The sequence below is a fragment of the Temnothorax longispinosus genome, chromosome 6 (assembly GCF_030848805.1).
Source record: "Temnothorax longispinosus isolate EJ_2023e chromosome 6, Tlon_JGU_v1, whole genome shotgun sequence".
In the NCBI taxonomy this organism is placed as follows: Eukaryota; Metazoa; Arthropoda; class Insecta; order Hymenoptera; family Formicidae; genus Temnothorax; species Temnothorax longispinosus.
Genome location: NC_092363.1, coordinates 23467138 through 23490649, shown reverse-complemented (window position 1 = coordinate 23490649; position 23512 = coordinate 23467138). Strand labels below are relative to the sequence as shown.

At 36.6% G+C, this 23512-nt stretch overlaps 2 protein-coding genes and 1 long non-coding RNA gene across 11 annotated transcripts in view; 2 read left to right on the top strand and 1 right to left on the bottom strand.

Moving 5' to 3' along the window:
• Vacht (Vesicular acetylcholine transporter) overlaps positions 1-7405 on the top strand; it is a 92746-nt gene extending 85341 nt beyond the window's left edge. For all 7 annotated transcript variants that reach the window (XM_071781408.1, XM_071781411.1, XM_071781409.1 and 4 more), the window contains one exon: positions 361-7405. In XM_071781408.1, coding sequence (XP_071637509.1) covers positions 361-567 — 207 coding nt within the window. In that variant the 3' untranslated portion in view covers positions 568-7405. The remainder of the gene's footprint in view (positions 1-360) is intronic.
• On the bottom strand, positions 7406-17654 carry Mekk1 (mitogen-activated protein kinase kinase kinase 4). Of its 3 annotated transcripts, XM_071781405.1 has the most exons (19): positions 17485-17653; positions 16112-16249; positions 15306-15585; positions 14908-15099; positions 14602-14792; positions 14061-14474; positions 13652-13897; positions 13219-13443; positions 12413-12829; positions 12100-12213; positions 11861-12020; positions 11340-11796; positions 10722-11090; positions 10414-10601; positions 10165-10333; positions 9961-10083; positions 9678-9829; positions 9271-9465; positions 7406-9037 (listed from the first exon to the last, which is right to left on the bottom strand). In XM_071781405.1, the coding sequence occupies exons 1-18, from the start codon at positions 17616-17618 to the stop codon at positions 9286-9288; spliced, it is 4149 nt and encodes a 1382-aa protein (XP_071637506.1). In that variant the 5' UTR covers positions 17619-17653; the 3' UTR covers positions 7406-9037; positions 9271-9285. The 3 variants fall into 3 exon arrangements, 2 of the variants coding, with proteins under 2 accessions (XP_071637506.1, XP_071637505.1); XM_071781404.1 differs by having other exon boundaries at positions 7406-9465; XR_011732608.1 differs by lacking the exons at positions 7406-9037; positions 9271-9465; positions 9678-9829 and having other exon boundaries at positions 10165-10299; positions 17485-17654.
• Positions 17655-18604: 950 nt separating this feature from the next.
• Positions 18605-20011, top strand: LOC139814624 (uncharacterized). Its single transcript, XR_011732500.1, has 2 exons — positions 18605-19282; positions 19362-20011. It is a non-coding gene; the product is annotated as an uncharacterized lncRNA (long non-coding RNA).
• The last annotated feature ends 3501 nt before the right edge of the window (positions 20012-23512 follow it).

The following is a 23512-nucleotide window of genomic DNA, read 5'->3' as shown; positions in this document are numbered from 1 at the left end:
CTGTCAGTGAAATTGTGAGCTAAAATTTTTATTAATTTATACTTATAAATATAAATATAATTATATAAATTTATATTTATATTAATTAATAATTTTTATTCATTCCACAATATCCTAATTTTTGGATTCCCTAGAGATTTTGCAAAAAAAAACAAGTTATACGAAATCCTTGCAACATATACATTCCGCGAGACTCAAATGTCTCTTTCGATTCGTTAATTCCTTAATTTACGCTAAAAGAAATAAAGATACATCTTCCTCAGCTCAGTAGTGACGGCGACTGACATGAGTCTATGCCGACTGCCTGTTGTGTTGACTAACAACGCGACGATTGAAATGAAGGTAAGATCTGTCCCGTAGGTAACGACGAAAAACGACGTGATCGCCGGATACGGGCCGGTGGTGCCGGACGGCTATGGGTGCGCCTACAACGTGAGGAAGAACGGCTTCATCTTCTCGGTCTCAGCCTTCCACAGCGACGGCAGGACCAGCGCGATGCAATTCGCGCAAACGTTAGAGCAGAGCCTGCGGGACATGGCGGCTATGATAAAGAATTCGAAGAAGTGATAGACGCGCGAAGCGACAGCTTCTCGCGAAACATAGAGCCGCGAAACGCAGAGCAGCTCTTTTCCGATAGAGCTTATCCCGGCGGGGAAACGTGAAGAGAGGTGAAACAGAGGATCGTCGAGCTTCACGCATCGCACGATGCGGTGGTTCGATATACGCAAATCGAACCCGTAAGATGCACGATCGAATGGCGTCGAGGAACACTTTCCTTCGTTCACGATATGTCTCTCGACGTACTCCATTCGGGAAGTCGCGTAAATACGAAGCGGCATTCTTCGTCCTCACATATCATCGTTTAATTTCCCGCGATATAAATCAGTCGATTACTCCGTCTCGAACGAAGTGGAGAGCACGACTTTCGAAGCACCCTTGCATGAAGTCATGTATGAAAGTATAACTTAATTGTCGCGTAATGAATTGAGGAACGCGAGCGTAGACGTAGCCCAAGAGAGATTTATCAACTCGTTCTCGCACAACTTTTTAGGTATATTTTTGGTTTAATCTTTGTATAATCTCTGGAGAATATACAAAAAAAAAAAGAGAAAGAGAGGAAAATTAGCGAAGAGGAGAAGCGTCGGCGAAGCGCGCTTGTTCTTAAGGTGTCCTTCGTTGTATGGACTGGTATTAGCGAATCTCTCGTTGTCTGTTTTCTAAAAGAGTATGTACAAAACGCATACACACACATACACATAACACACACACACACACACACACACACACACACACACACTTGAGCGTTTACATATAATCTTCGCAGTGACAGCGAATTAAAAATCCTTCAGCAGTAGTCGTATAGTAGGCGTCGTATGTTATAGATCGATCGGTCGTTTTAAAACTCTAGTCCGCTCCAGGAGAGAGAGGGAAGAATAAAGTTTCTTCGAGCGTTATGCCCGGGCGCTGGAAAAATCGCTGAAACGATAAAAATTACTACGTACTCTTGGTCGAAAAGCCGAAGAAAGATAACGCATCACCAGATCTTTTTCTCCAATCGAGTTTCCGAAGAGGATAAAGCTTGAAGTTTACCCAGAAGAAAAAGCTCAATTCGCTCTTCTTGCTCTGTTCATTGCTCGCGTTCTCGCAAACGACCGACTTGCCCTAGTCTTCTTTTTAGGAATCCAATTTGAACTTTTGTCATTCCATGTGGTTGCTATTACAGTTATCACAACAGTTATTACAGCTGTTATTACCAGTTATTACAACTTTCCAGCGCGCGGGACTCGTCCATCGCAGAAACACTCTAAACGTGGCCAATCGTACGTATGTTGGCGCCCGCACAGTAAACTCTTGTCCAATTCTTAGGTAGGTCGGCGGATCGCATCGCTCAACTTCGTCAAGAGCCGATCGATCGTCGACGGTATAGCTCTATCTGTCTATCGCGCTATTCTTCTACTCCCCCTACGATTTACCATAGCTGACTACCCCGTGCCGTGCCAGGGTTTGCGACCGATAAGACTATAACTATATACATACGGTTGATTCGACAAAGTCGCACGTGTAATTAAATAACGTAATATTGATTATGTATGTGTCATTAATATGTAACAATATTTGTGCGGTTTCTCTCGGAGGATTATTGAACGTTTTCTCAATTGCAATCTTCTTGGCCAATTCGGAAAACAATTTTTCTTTAGCGAAAATGTTGATGGAAGTTATCACTTTTCCAAATTTTATTTATCTTTATTGGTTTTTGATAGATTAATCTTCGAATCCTGGCAAGCTAAAGACTTTAGGATAAAAAATAAATGACCAAAATCTGTATATTAATTATTTATTTTTTATTCTAAAGTTTAGCTTGCTAGGATTCCAAGATTAATCGATCGGAAATCATAAATATCACATTTTTGTTAAGGAAAAATTGCAGATTCCAAATCGGCGAGAGATTCGGAAAAAGACATACAGTCATTTTGGGATACTCTGTACATAAGTAACATAAAGGTAGCTGTAGTATAATATAATTCTGCTGAGATCGGATTTTAATGCCTCAAACACAAGAAGGTGAACTTCGAGATGATATCGGTCCCAAATCTTGGTATACTGACCTCACGAAAAACGGGAGGAAACAGATTTCTCCAACTCTGCACAATTTAGAAAAATTTATCGCCCGACGCGATTCTCATGCATTGTTACGCTCGCGCTAGATCTGATAATATTTAATATTTACGTATTATTGTTCACTTTAATGGGATCATGGCAGAGAGCCAAATGAGAATTTCTAAATGAGAATTCTTAAGAATATACCAAGTGTCCCATTTCTATATTATTTAACTCTTTAATTGGTTTAAAAAGTCTACTTTTCAATCATATCAAGGCACTTATAGCTCTTGAATAATCAGTGATTAAAGATATAAATGACGCAAACTTAGTTTCAGCGAAGGAAGATAAATAACAAGATCGATTAATTTTAAATAAACTTAACTTTAACAAAAGCTTGAATTTGTTTTGCAACGTTAAAAGCTTATCTATAGATTGCGATAAAGCGACGATCCCTCTCAATGTTTTCGCTAAAAAATTTAATTATAAATTAGCTGAAAAATCTATATGAAAAATAATATGATAGGAACGAGATATCCTATATTTCTTCACAAAGATTATGCCTTTATAAAAATCTATCGCATATCTATCTATAAATATCAAATACATATCAGATATATACGCGTAGTATCGTTCCATTATACATCTCATGATCCCATTTCTCTGAACAATATATAATATATGTTTGATTCGTTGGATACGGAGGCGAATCCGCATTTTTTCGACTCCGCAATTTAGGTAATTTTAGGCGATCTGTCGCGCTCGCCTTGTCCTCTCGTACTGGGATATTGCTGCTATCAATAAACATCGTGTGCTTGTGTGTAGTTGTAACAGCGATTGATCGAGAGGCGTCATCTCTATAAGATAAAGTCGCGGCTGTATAAGCTAAAGTTTTTAGATATCAACGTTTAGTTAGCTTCTCGATAGTTCCTCTAGTTAATTAAGATATAATTAATTGCTAGAAAAAATGTAGGAAAATGGGAGAGGCTTTGAACGGAGCTTTTCCATCGTCAGATTCATATGAAAAAAATAATGCATTGTTGTACACCAAAAAAAGATACTTTGTATCGAAAATTGTCGATCTGTTATCATATCTTATCGCGATCTGTCATTTCATCAATACTGATCTGTCACGATCGATTTCTTGTGCGTCTGAAAGTAAAAAAATTACCTGCGACTTTATTATGTATCGAATCTCCCTCATCTTCGTATCTCATGTTCTCGCAAAAGTATTGTTAACGTTAAATGCGATAGATTTATTCGTGTTATTCATGTTTTATGAAGTCATCGGACTCGAGTTTTAGCTTTATTACGTTAAATTTGTTAGGTTCTTAAAGAAAGTGGGTCGGTGGATCTGTAATTAAAAGTTACGGACAGTTCTCGTATTTTTAAGTTAGCCCTGAAGGAATTCCGCGTCGTTCTAGTTCTTCCTTGTTGAGCTTTATCTATGTTATCATTATTCAATTTGTTGTTATGTTAGAGTTACACGAATTTTACGGAAGTTAATCGCGAAAAGTACGAGAGAGCACGGTGCCTCGTTATTGTTAGAGAAAGAAATAGAAAAGAAACGTGTATATATTACGACAACGCGCGCATTCGAGAATCATAGAAAAAATAATGTTGTATCTATTAATATAGTATTAATCTAATTGGAAATAATCTTGTTAATTCAATACGTCATGCTCTTGTTTTAATAAAATAAGTATTTGTTTCACCGTTATTGAATTAACAAGATTATTGCCAATTAGATCTAATATATGCTGTTAATACAGCATTATTTTTTTTTTGTACGTTCGATGGCGAAGAGTGTCGAGGCACTTCCTTTAATTTCCGACGAATTTCGAAACGCATCGGTGTTGTAAGAACGCGAAACGTTGTCCACAACGGACACCCGCATTTTTACAGCATTGGTCGAAAGTCATATCGAAGAAAAGGGAGCAAGCTTCGGCCCTCCGCTGCTGAAGGTAAAGGTACAAACGTGTTTTTGCATATGCAGGGTACGGTCAAAACGTACGCCGTTGAAAGCGCTTTCTCGGAATCGTTGCCCTGGTGAAAAAATGTCTAAGAATTTTTCATATTATTAATCAGAATTTCTATAAAAATGTTCAGACTTTCTCAGAATGCTCAGAATTTTTCAGATTTTTTTATACAAATTGAACCGTTTTTCAGAACAAAGTAATAAAATATATTTCAAATTTTTCCCACCAATACATTTTTGTAAAAATCTGAACAAATATGAGAATATTTGTATAATTTATCAGAAATTTTCATAGATACAGATGCTGAAATATTCCGAAAATCCACATCTAATTATTTTTAAAAATATCGGAGAAATTTAATATTTTTTTCAGAATTTTTCGTAAGTCTCAACTTTTACAAAATTTCTGAGAAAATATGAGAAATTTTTTTCGCCAGGGTTAACCGCACGAATATTGGATGAGTCTTTGGGTTTATAATTGCAGAATTTATATTATACATATATTTTTGACGCGCGACCTACGTCCGTTTCAATTGCATCCTATACAAGTACGATGTACGCGCGCGCTAGATGTTCTATATTAGATTCTAAGAAAGAGGCATACAAATACCGCTACTATTACTGCATAGTTTAAAGCCAGGAAGTACGCGACTAGAGATATATATATACTTTACTTATACATATCGCGAAACCAATTGTGATCGCACTTTTGCGGCCAAGAATATCATACGCATATCAGGCGAAAGCCAATGTAGCGACGATCTTATTCTGGGATATAATCACATATCCTGATAAATCGTTAGAAGCACTTACGAATGTAATTACGATATAACTCGAGAGTTCTAAGTAGCAAATAGAAATATATCGGTGCGTTATACTATTCGTTGTTTCTGGGGTGTTTCGTATCGCGTGAATCGCAACAGAGATTCTAATTCGTGGACTTTTTAAACACTCACACACACAATAATGCCTTCGCTTAGTCAATAATTAATTGAAAGGTCAAATAATTTTCACGTAAATTGATAAATATTGTTGGGGAAACACAAAAACGATATTAAATATTGATTCGTAACTAATTCATTAATTTAAATATGTATTAAATATGAAACGCATATACATTTAATGTTGAAAGTATAGTGAGGCAGGTATAAAAGATATATTTCTGGAGTAAGCAGATGACCAAAGCAATAAAAATATATAATGAACAGAAAATAGCACGCGTTTGAAACTGCATTTAGATTGACGATATAATCTGGATTAGTATTTAAGGATCAATCTCTCATAGCTCCAAAAGGAGCTATTAATCCTATGCGAAATCGGTGTCTAGTTTGTGAAACGTATGGAAATTATTGTTTCCACAAACGTGTTGGTTATTAGAATACACATTTTAAAATATGCGTTAAGACTGTTAATGTTAGCGTCGCAGGGTGATAAGAAGCACAACAAAAGTGAAAGTATTAATATATAATTGTAGCGTATTCGTGTGAAAATAGCATTGTAATGTTAATAGATGTAGGACTCATCTTGTGACAACTTGAACAAAGTATGTACATTCATAGCAAATTGCATTTTTAGGCATCAATAGAAACAATTCTTTTTTTTTTCTACTTTAAAACGTGGCGATTCACGCATGCGACTCGTAATCGTTATATAGGCGAAGGTGGCTTTCATCGTTGTTGAAGTGTTTATTGAAGACTTCGTGGATATATATATATATTGTATATTATTAAGCTTTCGGTTCTTCGGTCAGTGCTTGAATCTTGCAAGTGTAGATGCGAAGTATAGATGCTATAGTTGAAACGAGAATTATCAGGGCACACATATAAGAATAATGTTATATTACAATATAATATACTTTAATGTCTGACTAGTACGGTTGTCCGGAGCCAATTTTTGAGGATTGACTCAAGTTAATCCTTGACTTCAGTTCCTTATGTAATATAAATTATAGCTTTTTATTTCGGCCCTTCATACTTTCAATTCTTTGCACAATGTATTAACATGGTTATTTTCTCTGCTGTCCAAAAAATTCTACATATATATATATATATATATATATAATTAATTCATATTTCCTTTCATTTTATTTATATATCTCTCATATAATAAATCTAGAGACAAAAGTTAAATTTTTGTCGTAAAACTGAACATAGGTAATAATAATAATAATAATAAAGAAATACATATATATATAAAACAAGAACGAGGTCCGCTAGACCATAAACTGAAAAGTTAAGACAAACTATAATTTCTAATTATATTTTTAACGTTATGTATGAAATAGTTCATACATAAGCGTACATAATAAAGACTCTGACGCAAATATGTTCAAAACTCGATATATTATATTTGAAGTCTGATAGGTAGTTTAAACAATTCCTTCAGTTTGCACAGAGTTTTCTTTACTTTTAGATCATGTAATACAACTGATTTTAATTCTTGTGCGAGCATCTAAGTTTCCTATTTAATTTGAAAGCTCGTCTTCGTTTTCATGAGTGAAAGATTGTTCGATATTTTTGCTCACGTTTATTTATCTCGATCAGATGTGTTAAAAATATTTTTCTGTTAAATAAACTGAACGCTTGAGCGTAATTGATCTTTCTAAAGAGATAAAAGAGATTGCTCGGATAAGAATTAAAAATCGTGGCATAAGTTATATATACCTTTGTGCGTAAAACGTTCGATAGATAAACGAAATAAATACACTCGGCTTACCGTTCGCGCGGAAAGCATACACAGCATACCTCCGCTAAGTAATTGACCCATGTCAAAGTATGTTGTATCACATGTGTACATTTCCTCGTGCAGAAATAAAACTCCATCGGAATATCAGGTTGTTCGTTGTCTTTTCTTTATTGTTCGTCATTTTATTTAAAATAGAATATCCATTCTATAATAGTAACAAGTCATTTCGTCTACGAAATAATTATACGTATAACATATAGGCATAAGACACGCATGCATGAAGCTGCCGTTATTGTACCTTAAAAGTGCCTTAGAACAACGTTTACAATTAATCACACCTCTTTTTAGGTCGCAACTAGCACTAAACACGAATGCCTAAACATCCAGGTGAAAATGCGAAGTTTGACGTAATGTGAGTGTCGGACAGCCGCATTTAATACTAATTGAGGTGAGGTGTGGATATAATCCTCGGAATGTAAAGTATCTTGCCTCTATCGTTTGTATCAGTCATACATTTATAAGAAATACACAGCACTATGCTAAAGCTTATATAAACGATAAATGCAAGTATTATAAAACTATATTTTGTATATATATTTTTAGGTATATTTTTAGATAAAAATGAAAAGAGATGTATATTTTTCACTGCATTCTTATATATACTTAAACACCACACTCTTTATAAACATATACCAATCGACTGACAATGAGTGAAAAATTATACATGCGATCATTTATGACAATCAAAATTCATTACATTTCGTTGCAACGCTTTTGGAGTCTTTCATTTTTTTAGCTCAAATTATTCAAGTTATTCTAGTGTAGCTAACTCACATAAAAATCACATAAAAAACAAGGATATTCCAAAGCTGCACTTTCTTTCCACTAGACAATCCTGGTGAAAAACTACATTGAATTTATTCACAAACATTAAATCGATGCCACTAATAATAACATTTTTAATCTTTAACATTACATATCTTTTTATCATTGAATCTACTAAGACTCTCTATATATATTAGGGGCATTTTGTAACAATTATTTCAAATTAATTGTAAAACTAAATTTTGCTCTTTACATTTTTTTGCATACCTATGTACATCAAAATCTAATTTACAACTTTCAGTGCTAAAAACTTTGTTTCTAGTAATCTTTAGCCTCATCATTTAACAATTGTAATGGAAAGAAAGTGTACTTTGGGAAGCACTGTATAATTAAGCTTAAGTAACATGATCACAATAGTATTTATATGTTACACTGGTTTTGTCAGTAGATAAAATATTTTCAGACTGCCTTGTTTCTTTGTATAGCCTGCCGCAAATATTACCGGCTATTATATTTAACATAATATTATGTTTAAACAGTGCCGTTGAAGCTGAATAAGACACATTGGATTGATGATTGATTGCTCAGAAGAGCTTATAACGAATTCGGGCGCTTGCATTAGTGCACACTGTGTGCGTACTAAGGCTTGTTTATAATCTTATATTTAAAGTCGTTTAAATACACATTTAAAAACTTTTTAGCCAATAAAACAATCTGTAATATCTATATAGATGCTGTACAAATCATTTTACAGACTAAGAAGTATTTAAGATGATCTGTAAATATAACAATTGATTAAGAACAAGCCTTAGTGCGCACTCAGTGTGCACTAGTGCAAGCTCCCGAATTCGCTATTATTCAAATAATACAATATAACAAATGAGTAGAATAGTTCTACCGATTAAGTACGAATGCAAAAGCCAGTTTTGCATCTCTGACGGAGATCGTGCACTACAAGAAACATAGATATGAATATTATCTCTCTAGATTGAACGTCATATGAATTCCGTTTGAAATCTTTTCTTCTTAGCAATTTTACCGCAAACTATATCTTCGCACAGATCACAAGTAATTGACTTTGTCTTATTTTGATTTTTCTTATGATATATCTTGTTCGATCGGTGAGAAAAATATTATAATTATTATTAAAAAAAATTAAAAGATTAAAATTCGTGAGTACTTACATCCTTCTGATAACTCTACCGCGGCATCGTTAAATCAGCGTTAACATCTTCGTACTCTCCACGCGCAAAAGAGTGCGCGAGGAGATTATTTGCAGTCAACCTTTTCTTCGGATCGTGTTGAAGACACTTCTTCACGAGGTCTATACCTTCGGCGGAAAGATTTTTCGGAAGGGCTGGTGTTTCTCCCATTCCGACCTTGGCATAAAAAAACCAAAAATCTCGAGTTAGATAATTAATATTTTAAATTTCAATAACATTTAAAATTCGATTTAAAAAAATAAAAATATGAGAAAAAAGATTCAGTTCTGAATTCTTAAACATCTAAATTTTCATTTATCTTATCGTTATTTCAAACCATCAAAATAATTACTTTTCAACTTTATAATAATGCATTTAATTGTAATTACCTTAAACATAATTTGATAATTTGAATCATAATCTGACCAAGGCCGTCTTCCACTCGCCATCTCGATGATGCAACAGCCTACCGACCAGATATCGGCGGCTCTACCGTGTCCACTACTTTCAGACTTCATAAATACTTCTGGTGCCATATAAGCTTTAAAAAATTAAAGAGATAATTAAAAATACAAGAATTGTGAAGTGTTTGAACAGTTTGTTAAATTTTTAAACGCAATTCAGTTGCAATAAATTTATGAGATTTTACTACACAACAATTAAAATACTAACCTTGAGTACCGACAAAGCCTTGGAGTTCCCCAGGCATAGTTGTGTGTGCTTTAATCTGCACTGCGCTACCGAAGTCGCCGAGTTTCAGACAATTACCTTCGTCTGTTAAAAAAATATTTGCAGCTACGGAAAGAAATAAATATTATATAATGCATAAAAATAGCATGAATTTTACAAGAGATTATTTTATTCAAATGTAACTACTTTTGATATCTCGATGAACTATTCCGTGAGAGTGCAGCGCTGCCACAGCTGAAAGAAGCTGATGAGTGTACTTTCTGACCAATGATTCCGGCAGTCCATTACCGCTGCCTGCCACTAAGCTCTCGAGAGTTCCCTCTGCGCAAAATTCCATGAAAATCAACATCTCCTCCTAAAAGTGAAATTTATCGCGATAACGCAATAATCACAAGTTGATATATCGTAACAACAACTATGTTATGTTTATCGTACACGATGAATTTCTAGTCCGTAATATCGCACTAAATGCTGATGCTGGATTCCCTCGAATATCTGTAATTCCTCGGCGACACGCCTGATCGCTCTGCAATCGCCAGGTTGCAGTTGCACCTCTTTCATAGCCAACAATTCACCGGTTTGATTGTTCACCACGGTATACACTTTGCCAAACCTTCCCTGACCTGCATAATAAAATTCACTTATTAAAATATTGTTACTAAAAATTATAATATATTATAGTTAATTATCTATTAATACAATAAATAATTCTTTTACGTGTTTCAGGTGATCGTAAAACATACCTATTTTAATACCTCGTTGCCACGTGAACGTAACCCGTCTCGCCTTAATGTGAACTCTATCTACTGCTTTCCTGTCGATGACTTGTCCGATGAGTTCCCGGCTCCGCAATCTTTCATCGAGCTCGTTCTCCACTTTCCTGAGAGCACGGATAACCCTCTCGTGCCTCTGGGTGCCTCGCTCAGGCATGTTTATTGTCACTGCGAGATTTCCGTCAACTATGCTCGGCGAATTACCTTTCTTCGCATTGACTGAAAGTTCGGGTGACTTCAAAGCGTCCCGTGGCTTCTGAGAGATGCTGATGCTCGCGGTTCTAGGGCGACCATGGTGCGACGGCGATGAAGCTCTTGATCGCGACAGTTTTCTTAAGTCTGAAAGCAAATATTGCTAATGATCGTAACAAAATCTATTCATTTAATCAAATTAAACTTGACTTTTAGGACCAAATTATTCATTTAGAAAGTTTCAAAAACTTTAGTAAATTAAATAATAAAACAGACGTCTAAAATAATAAAATTGATATTTATAATTTCTGTTGAACTTATAGTCATAAAGATAAATGGCATTTAGAAACTAATCATAAAAAAGTTAAAATTAACGATTGAAAATTTATAGATTACTTTCTGTTTCTGGCGTCGATCCTGTAACTGACACGGTTCCCACCACATGAGATATGCAGCGATCCATACACATCTTTAACTCCTCAAACTCCTGATCGGTGAGATGCTTCGTGTTGTACGGCTCGCACACCGTTATTAAAAATTCCAGACCTTGATTCGCCCACCTGGGCCTCAAGCCGCGGCCACGCTCGCATCGCGTTCTCACAAACTCCATCCATAGTAGTGCGAATGATACTAAACCCCGCGCCAGAATGGCTTTTTCTTCCAGCGAAAATAGCTTGCACATCTCCTTGTGAAAATCGAAACCCATCTTGTAAGCTTGATGGAGAATCTCGCGGATTCTCGATCGTAAAGGCATCTGGTCGTTCTCGGTATTCGATTGCTCCACTTCGTTGGCTTCTCTTTGGAAGTCTTCGATCACCATTGTTATACGATGCCTCAAATCCAGGACAATATCCTATAGCGCAAAAAAAACGTTAGCTTTCCAACAGTTATACATATAATCGTTTATTTAATCTTACCTTCAACAGTTTTAACGATTCTTCCAATTCCTGGTCGGAAACGGGCCATTTTTCGATGTCATGTTTTAAGCATTTGGCGAGATTGATACTCTTCACAATCTTCTCCCGAGTCTCCACAAACATTCCTTGCCACTCGCGGCCCACAAACATCAGGTGGAATCTAAACATTAATTCACTACAGAAAAAACAGTTTACAAAACCATTAAAGCAGAGACGAATAAATGCAAATTTTCTCTTACTTGCTTGACAACTCATCGTCCTCTTTCTCTTCGCAATTCGCATTCTCTCGGATTTCGCGAGTTCGTTCGATAAGAAATTCATTCACTTGTTTAATCATCGTACGCGCAATCTTACTGCAAGAAACACACACACATCTTCAATATCAAATATATAAAATAATATAAATTAAAATATAAGAATTAAAAAATACTTAATAATAATGTAACTTTCGTCATTATTACGTTACACTAGTATTATTAATTCTATTTAGTTCATTCTATTATTTTCTCAATGCGAATGACATAAGAAATATCTAGCTAATATTATACTCACTAGAATTTCACGCCAGCAATCTTGTATCCATCGCTTATATTCCCAGCGATGGATTTGACAAACAACCACTCATCCATAATCAGATTTTTGTGGAAACTGTCATGTTGCACCATGTCCACCCACTGCTGAAGATAATCCAGGTACACCTCGAACACAGCTCTCAGACTCTCATCGAAGTACTTGACATCCTCCTCGAACAGACACTCACAGCCGGTTTCATCGCTGGCGACGGCAGCACAAGAGTGTGCGGCGAATCGATCGCGATGGATGCAAGCAATCCTGAGACCCTCGCGAAGCTCTCGCATGAGCTGTCGAACCGACAACGGACTCGGCTGCTCCGGTTTCTGCTCCAATCTCATCCTTAAAAATTCATGAACCACATCCAGAGGCACACGCGAGAGAAACACAAAAGCTGCCCTAAAAAAAAACATTACTATTATTTTAGCAAACTATCTATTTTAACAGATAGCGTAATATATAGCTTAACATACTCAACACTGCTTCTGAATTCGATTCAAACAAGGAAAATTTTCTAAGCTATTTCAGAATGTACTTAAAAATTTCTTAAAAACAAGAGAAAGCACATTGCTTAAAAATTTTCTACACTTTTTTTTCTTCAAGCGTATCATTGAAAATACAGATATTTACGTCCTTTTAGTTTAATTCAATTCATCTGGTAAAAGTATAAATTTGGTGTTAAATTCGAGTGCCAAATCAGAATTTTGAGACAACACGGATCATTCTTCAATATCTAAACTAAAAATATTAAATATCAACAAATCTTTTTAATTGGAAATTCCACGCACCTGTATGACGGTAGATTCAATTTTTTCGCTTCAGAGCTCCAAATACCATATCGTCGTAATTCTCTGTCACCTTCGTATTCTTCATTCGCATTACTATCGCATCCCTCACAGTCATTTTTCTCCAAAGTTAATCTAGCTTTTCTCAATATAGATGTATGTAGTCGATCCAGGAAATTCAAACTCTTTCTGAGACCTCTCGTTTTCAATACATCCTCAATGTATTTTCTAAACAGATAAACAAAAATTATCATCATATAATTCGTGTCATGTATTTGTACCTTCATAACTAAGTTTAAAATTTTAATTAATTGTTTGAAAATAAAATAAAGATACATGAAATTTTTAAATAATTTAAATAAGAAATAATTTACCAATAAATTTAAATTAAAAGCAGAAATTAATATATTAAGTATATATGTATCAAAACACATACCTATAAGCGTGTCGATCAAATTCTACCAAGTAGAAATCGAGTCGATCGATTCTTTCGTCCTCAGGACACGAGAATGAAGTTTCCGGAGTAGGTGGCAGTGATTGCGATATAAATGATAAACCTCCGATCGAAGAATTGTTGCTGTTATTACTGTCGGAGGGACTGGAAGTTTCGTCCTGTTGAGGTAATTCAAACCGCACCATGGATTGTCGCTCCGCGGAATCGACAGTATCTGAAGATCGCGAACTAAAGATAAGAACAATCGATTACCTAACTCCGAAGCTTCTGTACATACATCAAGAGAAATTCCAAGGTATCTTCTGTTTTAAACACATTACGAACGGAACAAAATTCAAATACAAATAATATAGTGCAAAATATTACCAAAGCAAAGTTCAAATCAACGTACCTGATCCCAGAGTCGTTAAACTCGTCCTGTTTCTTTTTGCTGTGCAGCATCATGAGTAATCTACCTAGTATCAGCAATTTGAACCGGTGGTGTTTCGTCATGTTGTACCAGAGACACATAGCCTTTACTCTATCAGTGAACTCTGGACTCTTATACAACGGGTAATTAACGGCGAACGCATGGGAGGATGGATACAGGGCTTCCGCGGTTTCCAAGCGAGCCAGCAGACCTTCCACCTGCTGCAATGCTTCTCCCTGCGCACGGGCGCACGCACGGCAGTACATAGAAAGACAACCCGGGCATATACTCAGTTCAATGTTAGCGTTTGAACCGGAATTTGTGGATCGATCACTCATAACGTCGCCAGGGCTGACACTCGAGCCTCCCTCTTGGATGTCCGCGATGGGATCGTATCTAATGCAATAATTGCGTTCTCTTAGTACTATCGGTGTGTAACTGCTGTTATTCTTCTCTTTATACCTAATTAAAGTTATTATATATCACAAAATTGATTCCCTTCGAGAAAAATGCTCCCGCTCACCTATATTCCATTATTTCTGAAAGTAAACCCTCCACCGCCTCTCGTTGGCGGCATAGATATTCATCCTGCGCTATCAGACTACGGTCCGCATGATGCGCTTGCAATTCCAACCATATTAGGTCTTTTAATTCGTTTTGCCATCTAGTCTCCTCGTGACTCATCTGGCGACGACAATTCCGTTCTGTACTTCCCTGCGCAACAAAGAAAATAATTTCATCAGTAATAAAGAATATATAAATACGATATACTCTATAGAGACAAGTACATTTGATTTAGCTCAAGTTTATTTCGTAATCAGATATTCACCAACTTAATTAAGAAAGAGAATGTGTCGTGAAAGATTTCTCTCTCCCTCAAACTTTGCGTTCTTGGCGATTGCGCGCGCAAGTTTTCCTCATTTATCAACACGCTCCGTTCGCTGACTTCACGCTCCACCTTCTTCTCCTCCACGTCAACGGGCTTGGATCGCAGGCAGCGAAATCTATTTCTGGTCTCGACCTGAAGAGAAGAGCATATTTCTTGACTAAGTGCCAAATACGTTCGTAAAAAAGGTGAGAACGTGACTGCGTTGGGATAGCATAAAGTTTGACGGGCCAGAAAAAACAGATGATTGATCGATTTAAATGTACATTAATCACAGGCGCAACTGTTGAGTTTTCCAAACGCGGCCAATAATCTAAAATCACTTCTTTGCCTTGTCGAACCTTGATTTGATTCGGCGTCGATACCGCCACGTCGCCGGTGTATCTCTCGGCATAGTTGTGGGCAGCCTCCACGTCGAGCTTCAGGTCCCTTTCGTTGCCACGCAATAGTTTCAAACTTCTCTTGCACTTCCTGCTACCCTCCTTCGCGTCCTCCTTCGTCTCATCCTCGTTATCTTTGTCAGCTTTATCGCACATCTCGTTGAAGATGATAGTGTCCAGGGTGTTGCGCCTGTGGATAGCCGTTCTTGGCCTGGCCTCTTTCTCTATTGACTTGAGATCGCTAGAATTGACAAAAGACTAAAGATAGTTCGCACACTTTGTCGCCGCACAAGAGTGACAATTAAATTAGCGACCGACTTGATTCATATCACGAAAACTTCTTCCGCGAAGCGTAAAAGCGATTTCCACACGTTGAAAATTTTTCTTATGTAATTTCTAATTTCCGAAATCGTTCTACATCTTCCGTCTTAACCCTTTATAGGGCGAGACTCCCGGAAAGCAAATATTAAATTATTTTTTTCACCAACCTCGTTGGTAGGAAAAAAAACGTTAACGATCGTTATTTTGACCGTTCCTTATTGGTCAATTTGGCGACCAGTGCGCTATAAAGGGTTAAGATCGCAAAACGCATGTAGAGCACTTTATATTTTACAATTATTCGTTAAATTCGTTTATGTTTAGCTGTGAAATGATACATCGCAAATGTTGCGCCGAATGCAGTGCATCTGATGTATACGTAATAATTATACGTATGTATTCCCAACAATTCTTCGCGCGGATTTAATTTGCGGCTTCGTTGCACGCACCTGCCCGACGAGAGCTTCTGCTTCATGTGCCTCTTCTTGCGACTGAGACGTGTCCTGGGCGGCGTTTGTCCGTAAATATCCGACATCGTATGCAGCGACTCTTCAAACTCGTTTGGCGGACTGATTGAATCATCCTTACTACAAACAAGATATTTAATCGAATGTGCGTTTTTTCCGCCGGAAGGTTTATCGCTGATTGTCATCGGGGAAATTTGCAGAGACGGAACGTTGTTTCAGAAATAAAGCGTTATCGTGAATTCGTAAATTCTTACGCATTTTATATCTATACGCGCGATTCTTTCGGAGAAAATACTAAGCGTTATGAATAAAGTATCCAACCCGTTTAATAGTATGTTAGTAGTTCGCTAGCAGAATATTGCGATGGACAGGCATCAACTACGTTCCCATTAAGCTCATATTCTGCCCGCGAAAATCGCCGACCTAATCTGACAGAAAAAACCGGGTAGAATCTGCCATTTTTTCATAATCATTTAAATGAAATATATAATATAATATTGAAATAAATGAATTTGCTCGGTTTCTGCAGTCACTCTGCCGTCAAATTCTGTTAGCGGATTCCGTTGCGTTTCTAACTGATTTGCTGCTAACAGAATTTGTAGTGAACACTTTGCAAAACCCGTTTTTGGTAGATTTGGCTATCTGGGGTATTCTACAGAAATTATAAAATATAACAGTAAATTAAAATTAATATTACAAAATAAAATAATTAGTAGAACATTTATATTTATAAAAGTATGCTACTGCCAAAGTAACAATAATTATTACAATAATTTAATATCTGAAAGAACAGGTTGTTCTACTATATACAAAATGTTGTATATAGTTGTATAGTATAAAACAGTATTGGTGTTTGGTGCGAATAAATAAAAAGGTCTTTTTTCTGGTGCGAGCATTACTACCACAAAAAAAGGAAAGAAACAACCGCGAATATAGACACTCTTTTTTAAATCTTATTTAAATTCTTTTCACGGAATTATTAAAAAGCGACAAGGAATCACGAATTCGTTCGCAGCAACCAACGAAAGAGAAGCGACGATAATCGTCTCGTGCGATAAATCGTCGGCGCTTCGTCGCCGACGGAACACGGGATCAGTCGCGGTCGCGACTGGCCGGCGACGACGGCTGACGACGGGCGCGAACAGCGCGTGCTGGCCGAGCCGCCGGGATCTAGTTTGACCGGTCAAATTCGGCCATCGCACGATAAGTATGTAAACAAAAAGCGCCTCGGCGATAGCGACAGAGGAGCGACACGCCGGTGTCGTTCCGTCAATCCGGAGCCCTCCGGCCGTCGCGTGTCGCGAGTCGCGTCGAGCCACGTGTCGCTGGCCAGACACCCACCGCCGAGCACCCACCTGGCGTGATCGACGTCCTCGTCGTCGGTGGACCCGTTGCCGGGGATTTTCGCGGCGCGACTCGACTTAGACCGACGCAACATCGTCACCTCGCCACGAGAAACGCGCGCGACGTCGTCGTCGTCGCCACTCATCGCTCGTCGTTCGTTCTGCGACTTCTGCGGCTCCGGAATCGCGGTGCGCAGGCGCGGCGCGCCGGCGCGCCGGCGGCGGCGCCGCCGACGATATATCGATTATTATAGCGCCGATATATCGGACGCGGCAATTTTTGAACCACGCGAGAATCGAAGGGTTGAACGTTCGAAAGAGAGATATTATTCAACAAATGCTCTCGTTTCGGATAGCAAAAAGGTCCAAGTTCGAACTTTGGAATATTTTTCGTAATAAATTTCATAGTTTTATAAGAAGCTTATTTACGCCAAACGGTATATAATATTGAATTATCAATGGGCGCGTTCAGCAGACACAACTGTTGAGTCTCGTCTTATCAACAATCTGCGTTGATTGGTTGGTTCTAAAAGTAAGAGCCAATCACGTTCAATTGCTACTAAGCGGTTTGTTCTGCTGAACGCGCCCATTGTAATAATGCGCTACATGTTGTCCCTAGTGCAATTGGGTATTATTTTGTATATATAAACTGCCGTATTTTTGTTTAAGCAAATATTGTCGTCAGGTGAAGACAATATTTATAAAAATAAATTTTTTTTTAGTTTATCAAAAAAAATCATGTACAGCCCTCTACATTTTTGTGTGTACTTTAATTGTGTAAAAGAATTTTCCATTCTGTTCAGCCAATTCAAAGATATTGCTTACAATTAGGCAGATTATGCCTTGTCGCTGTCACTCCAGGATCCCCTTAAGGTCGGACACAATGGCCTAGTTTACACCGATCGATCACTTGATACGCGTATTAAATAGTAAATAACTAGTAAATAAGTCTGATTATTGGCTGATCAGTTCAAATATACTAATATTTGATACGCGTATCAAAAGATCGGTGTAAACTATACCAATATGAAAGTACAGGGAATAGGAACAGAATGCATTGATATACGGCTTCCGATTGGTTGAAAATCTATATTCTGTTGCTATTCCCTATTTCTATTGCCTGTACCTTCGTATTGTAGCTGTGTTCCTTTATTCACTGCCAGTATACTGAAAATCTATAGTTACGTGACGCAAACTATATATTTTTAGCACTGCCAGTAAAAAAGAAACACGGGGTGTGTAGTAGCCTTTAAGCTGGATTATGTAGCAAAAGTACATACTGTAGCATTGATACACGAGGTTTGTTCGCGTCGCATGCCCCACCATGCTCCTAATCACTCCAACGCACTCTAAAAACTCATCTGCTCCAATCGCCACTTTTTATCCGTGATCCAAGTGTTCTTGGTGTTTATTGGAGTATGCGACGCGAACAAACCTACGGCTTCCGATAGATTGAAAATCTATCGCCTGTGTTATACCTTGTTCCTGTTGCCTGTGTTTTTCATTGTGCATTCAGCTTTAAACGTAGTCAGTCAATCATATAACTTTGCCGAATGAGTGAAATCTAATTGGTTAACTACTCCCCACTACTTTCGGACGACTGCGCATCCACATCCACCGGAATGCTTCACCTTTTATCCTTCCATCAACCACCAGTTCCACCATTGATATTGATGCGCACAACTATCAGCACCAAGTCTGACTCGTCTGACTCAACCTCTTACCTCTTATTTCAGTCGGGTTGAATCACTTGAAATGGGTGGGCCAACAGGAGGACAGCCAAGTTTGCAGCAAGCTACTGCAAGCGACAGCAAGTGTCTTATATCATTGTAAATCATGTTACTTGTGTAAAATCTTTGCTCAATGGGAACTTTATCTGGGGCGTTTAGGTGCAAAACCGACACCTGATCGAGAGACTGATTGTAGATTCATACGGCAAGAGTTGTTGCTACGTTTCTATGCACAATATTGCCTTCCCTTCAAGGTCTATAAGTATAAGTCACAGCGACGTCGGTGCAAGGAACAAAGGAGTGACATCTGTCCATGACTCCAGATTTAAAAAAAAATTGTTTATAAATTGTTAGTGAGACTTTTATTATACATAATAGCGTGCACTCGTTTGAAACTCGTCCCAGCATGCGTGTTTGCTTATTTTCTTAGTGTTCAAGCAATATTCCCGACTCCCAATCCACAAGCTATATGCTCGATAAAAGAATGCACAAAAAAATTCGTCGTGTACGCAAGGAAGGTAACACGTATGAAATGGCTCTCTCGGGCGGAATATTATCATCTGCTGGCCGAGAAAATCTTATAACGACATCATAACGAGTTGTAGAATCGCATTACAGCAGCAACAATAATCGGAACAACAATTCCCAACTGAATTATTGTCAGCTTCTACGCCTAATGACAATTAATGGTATATTGTGACATCGACACCACGGACCACCGCCCACTATTTAATGGTCTTATTCACCAATAAAATATGAACCATGACCTATAATGTATACAAATAATATATGCATGTTTTTATATTTTATTTATTTTAGAATTAATTTTTTCTTTCCATTCTCGAGCAACATTACTCTGCATATCTGCATTACACGAATTTATTGCTTGACAGATGTAATAATATATTGCAGTTCAGCAAGAGCGACTAAGTTAATATTTATAAATAAGTAGCTTATTTAGAAACAGGGGCTCGATTGCGTATCGTGAAACGAGGTAAAAATTACAAAAGTAAGGAAATTCACTAGATGAGTATCTACGATTTTATTTGTCGAAATCTATAGTAAATCTGTTCACTTTTGTATTTTTTACCTCGTTTCAAGGTACATAAGCGACCCCTTGATGAAATAAAAGTGACAAGTTTACGCACATTTCAATCATTCGAAATAAATGTTAACTTCAAGATAGCAATAGATTTGTTCCCAATAAATGTTAGCACAGCAAATATTTGTTCGCTCAATCATAAGTTCATATCAAACACAAGTTGAATGATGATCTGGCAAATGTCTTTAAATTTCAATACAGAGAATTGGAGAACGAGATGCCAAAAGCTACCGGGAAATCTAGTCATTTAAACAACAATTTTATTCCATTAACATATATTAACGCAGGGCTGCAAAGCTGCTTTGAAACGGTTTTTATGCAACACGTGCATGGAAAGTGCCCCATTACGCACGCTACGCGTGCGTGATAGACCACTTTCCAGGCACTTGCAACATAAAATAAGGAGTGTAAGTCGTGTGTAAAGATGAAAATTCCCGGGTGCGGAGTTTACTACAGCTTACTACAGCTATTGTAGATCGGGCATAATCTGGAAACAATTGATTTTTAGTATCGAAAAAAATAAAACTCATATCACAGTATTTTTTTTTATTTTTTTGTTTCTCCTTACTTTTTTTAGAAAACATTGAGTAAATCTCCATATATTGTCCTCAAATACTAATAAATAATAGAACAATAAAAAATATGAAAAATGTAATTAATAACAATGACAAGGGGGTTGTCGTGAAATATAAAAATATTGTCGATTTCTCTAGACTTCGCGTATGTATTAATAAAACCTTACATACATTACGTCTCCAAATTTGAGATAGACAATCCATATTTGTTTTCGAGATATTCATTGTGGAAGTTGCGCTTTTTAACATGGGCTCTTATGGAAAAGTCGCCGCGAGAGCCAAATTTTCGCTTATAACATCTCCACCAAAACTGTCATTGTTTTGAAAAACTAATATGTTATTAATGATATTCAATAATATCGAATAGCAGAAACTCGTATAGAGCAATCCATATTCGTTGTTGAGATATTATAAGTAAAAGTACGTTATCATGATGCCTGAAAAATGCGCAAAGAGAAGTGCTGTGGTGACGTGGCAACGTTGGCGGCCCAGCAGACATCGCGCGTAAATCACACTATACTCTTTGAGTATAGTGTGTACCGTCGAAATATATTTTTTTTTCGTTTGTCAATAACATTATGAATTGACGAATTCCGGATTTTGCTGGCTACATAAATGAAAATTGAGGAGATTTATGCAATAGAAATCTTTTTGTTGAATTGATTTATAGTAACATTAGGTTATTACGAGTATTAACGAATAATTCGAATAAAATATGAGTGCATGGAAAGATGAGGATATCAACTAAATATACCAGAGTAGTTTTACAATAAATAATATATTAATATTTTTATTTATAAACATTTAAAAACATTTAAAAATATTATTTATAAACATTTAAAATATTTTTAAACAACCAATTATTTTCGTCAGAACTTTTTTATTCTTAGTTACTAGAGGCTTACGGCTACTATCACATTTGGAAAAAAACTTGATTACTTCATCTTCTCCTTCATTTGAAAATTTTGATTTTAAATTTTGGAATGTTATTCCTGCGACAGCTATTTTTTTAATTATATCACGAGAAACGATGTTTTTAAAAGGAGCCAATTCCAATACTTTATGATTGATAATTTTGTTGATTTTGTTTTCTTCGATTGCTTTCTCAAACTTCTTTTCAAAAATGAATAAGTCTGTTTCTTTGGAAGTAACCTTTACAAGTTGTTGTAATACACGAACGTCAAATAAAGCTTCATGGAAAAATCCAGGACTCTGGAGTTTCAAGCAGATCTTGTGCTAAATTGATTAGTTTGAAGGCACCTGGGCCTTTACGGAATGGATACACTGTTTTAAACAAAAACCCAGTTACAATTTGAAACCTGTCTTGGATTTTACAGTTTGTAATTGCATTTAGTAATCGAGGAACATCAAAACGAGCATTGTGCGCAACAAGCAAACAAGATGGAGATACAATATTTATAAACTCTGAGAACGCGAGTAATGCATTTTCAAGCGTAACGGCATCAACTTTTTTATTCTTGAAATATAAATCTCCATTTTCATTATGTAAAGAATTGATTTTGGTTACATGAATAGGAATCGCTTGACTAGGTAAAATGTATACATTAAATTCAAAAGCTTCGGATATTGCTGCTATTTGTAATATATCACTTTCTATTTCAAAGCCTGCTGTTTCTAAATCAAAATAAATTATTTTAGTCGTATTATTTGTACTTCTATCATCAACCTTTTCTTCAATGCTTATTTTTTCACTCGTCATCTCTATCCCACAGTTAGTCTTATATGTAATACCTTCTCTTCTTTCTTTTTTCTTCCGTAAATTTTTACTGTTTGCTGCTAACTGAATACGCCTCAATTTCGACTCTCTCGTAACTTTTCTAGATGACTTTATTATTCTAAGTTTATCACTTCTTAGGCAATATGCTGATGTATATTTACCTGCTTGTAAACCTAATAATTGTGTAACCCTTATTATTCCTTGATCACCTTCATTTTTACTTAAAACAGCACTATAGCGACTCTAAAATCCGCAGACTGCGATTTACTGTAACATCTCATCTTTGGTGCTTTACAAGCTATCATGCTATTTAGGCTTTCATTTGCCTGACTGAATGCGACAACGCTAAATTTTGAGGTATTATTTGCATATTTTTCGAATAATTCTCGAAGACTTAAATATAAACTTTCATCTTTCAATACAATAATTTGCTGTGTGTTATCGTCACATCGCTTACACCACTCGCCACAATTCTCGTGACTATATTATTATATACATGATCCGGGATGTTTCTTATTGCAGAAGCAAGGTCTGCAGTTCATCCTTTTTGTTGAGCAATCGAGTACGTGAAACATTTTTTTAAATGATTTATAACACCACTTTTTTTTAATTCTTTAAAGGAATTCGATAGTGTGTACAATTTACTTACAAAATTTTTAACTAAATGATTTTTATCGGCCAATTTATGAATGACTTTGCCACTTTCTTTTCGTATTGCGGCAATCGTACTACTATCTTCGTCACCAATCAAAACTCCAACATTTAAATTATTTTCTTGAAGAATTTTACTTCGATTGATCAATTGCGCTCCGGCGTCCGCTTCCATCGCTTTTGCACTGCCTTCAAAATTCTCTCGACAATCGTGGTCATCTTTCGAATGTCCTATATCACATTT

What these genes read in the sequence shown, in the direction of transcription:
- Mekk1 (XM_071781404.1), bottom strand. Translation starts at nt 17,618, where the DNA reads ATGAGTGGCGACGACGACGACGTCGCGCGCGTTTCTCGTGGCGAGGTG. An exon ending in ATTGCTGGCGTGAAATTCTA is followed by an intron (nt 12,214 to 12,412) that starts GTGAGTATAATA and finishes TGTTTCTTGCAG; the next exon opens with TAAGATTGCGCGTACGATGA. An exon ending in AGTTCATCGAGATATCAAAA is followed by an intron (nt 10,084 to 10,164) that starts GTAGTTACATTT and finishes TTCTTTCCGTAG; the next exon opens with CTGCAAATATTTTTTTAACA.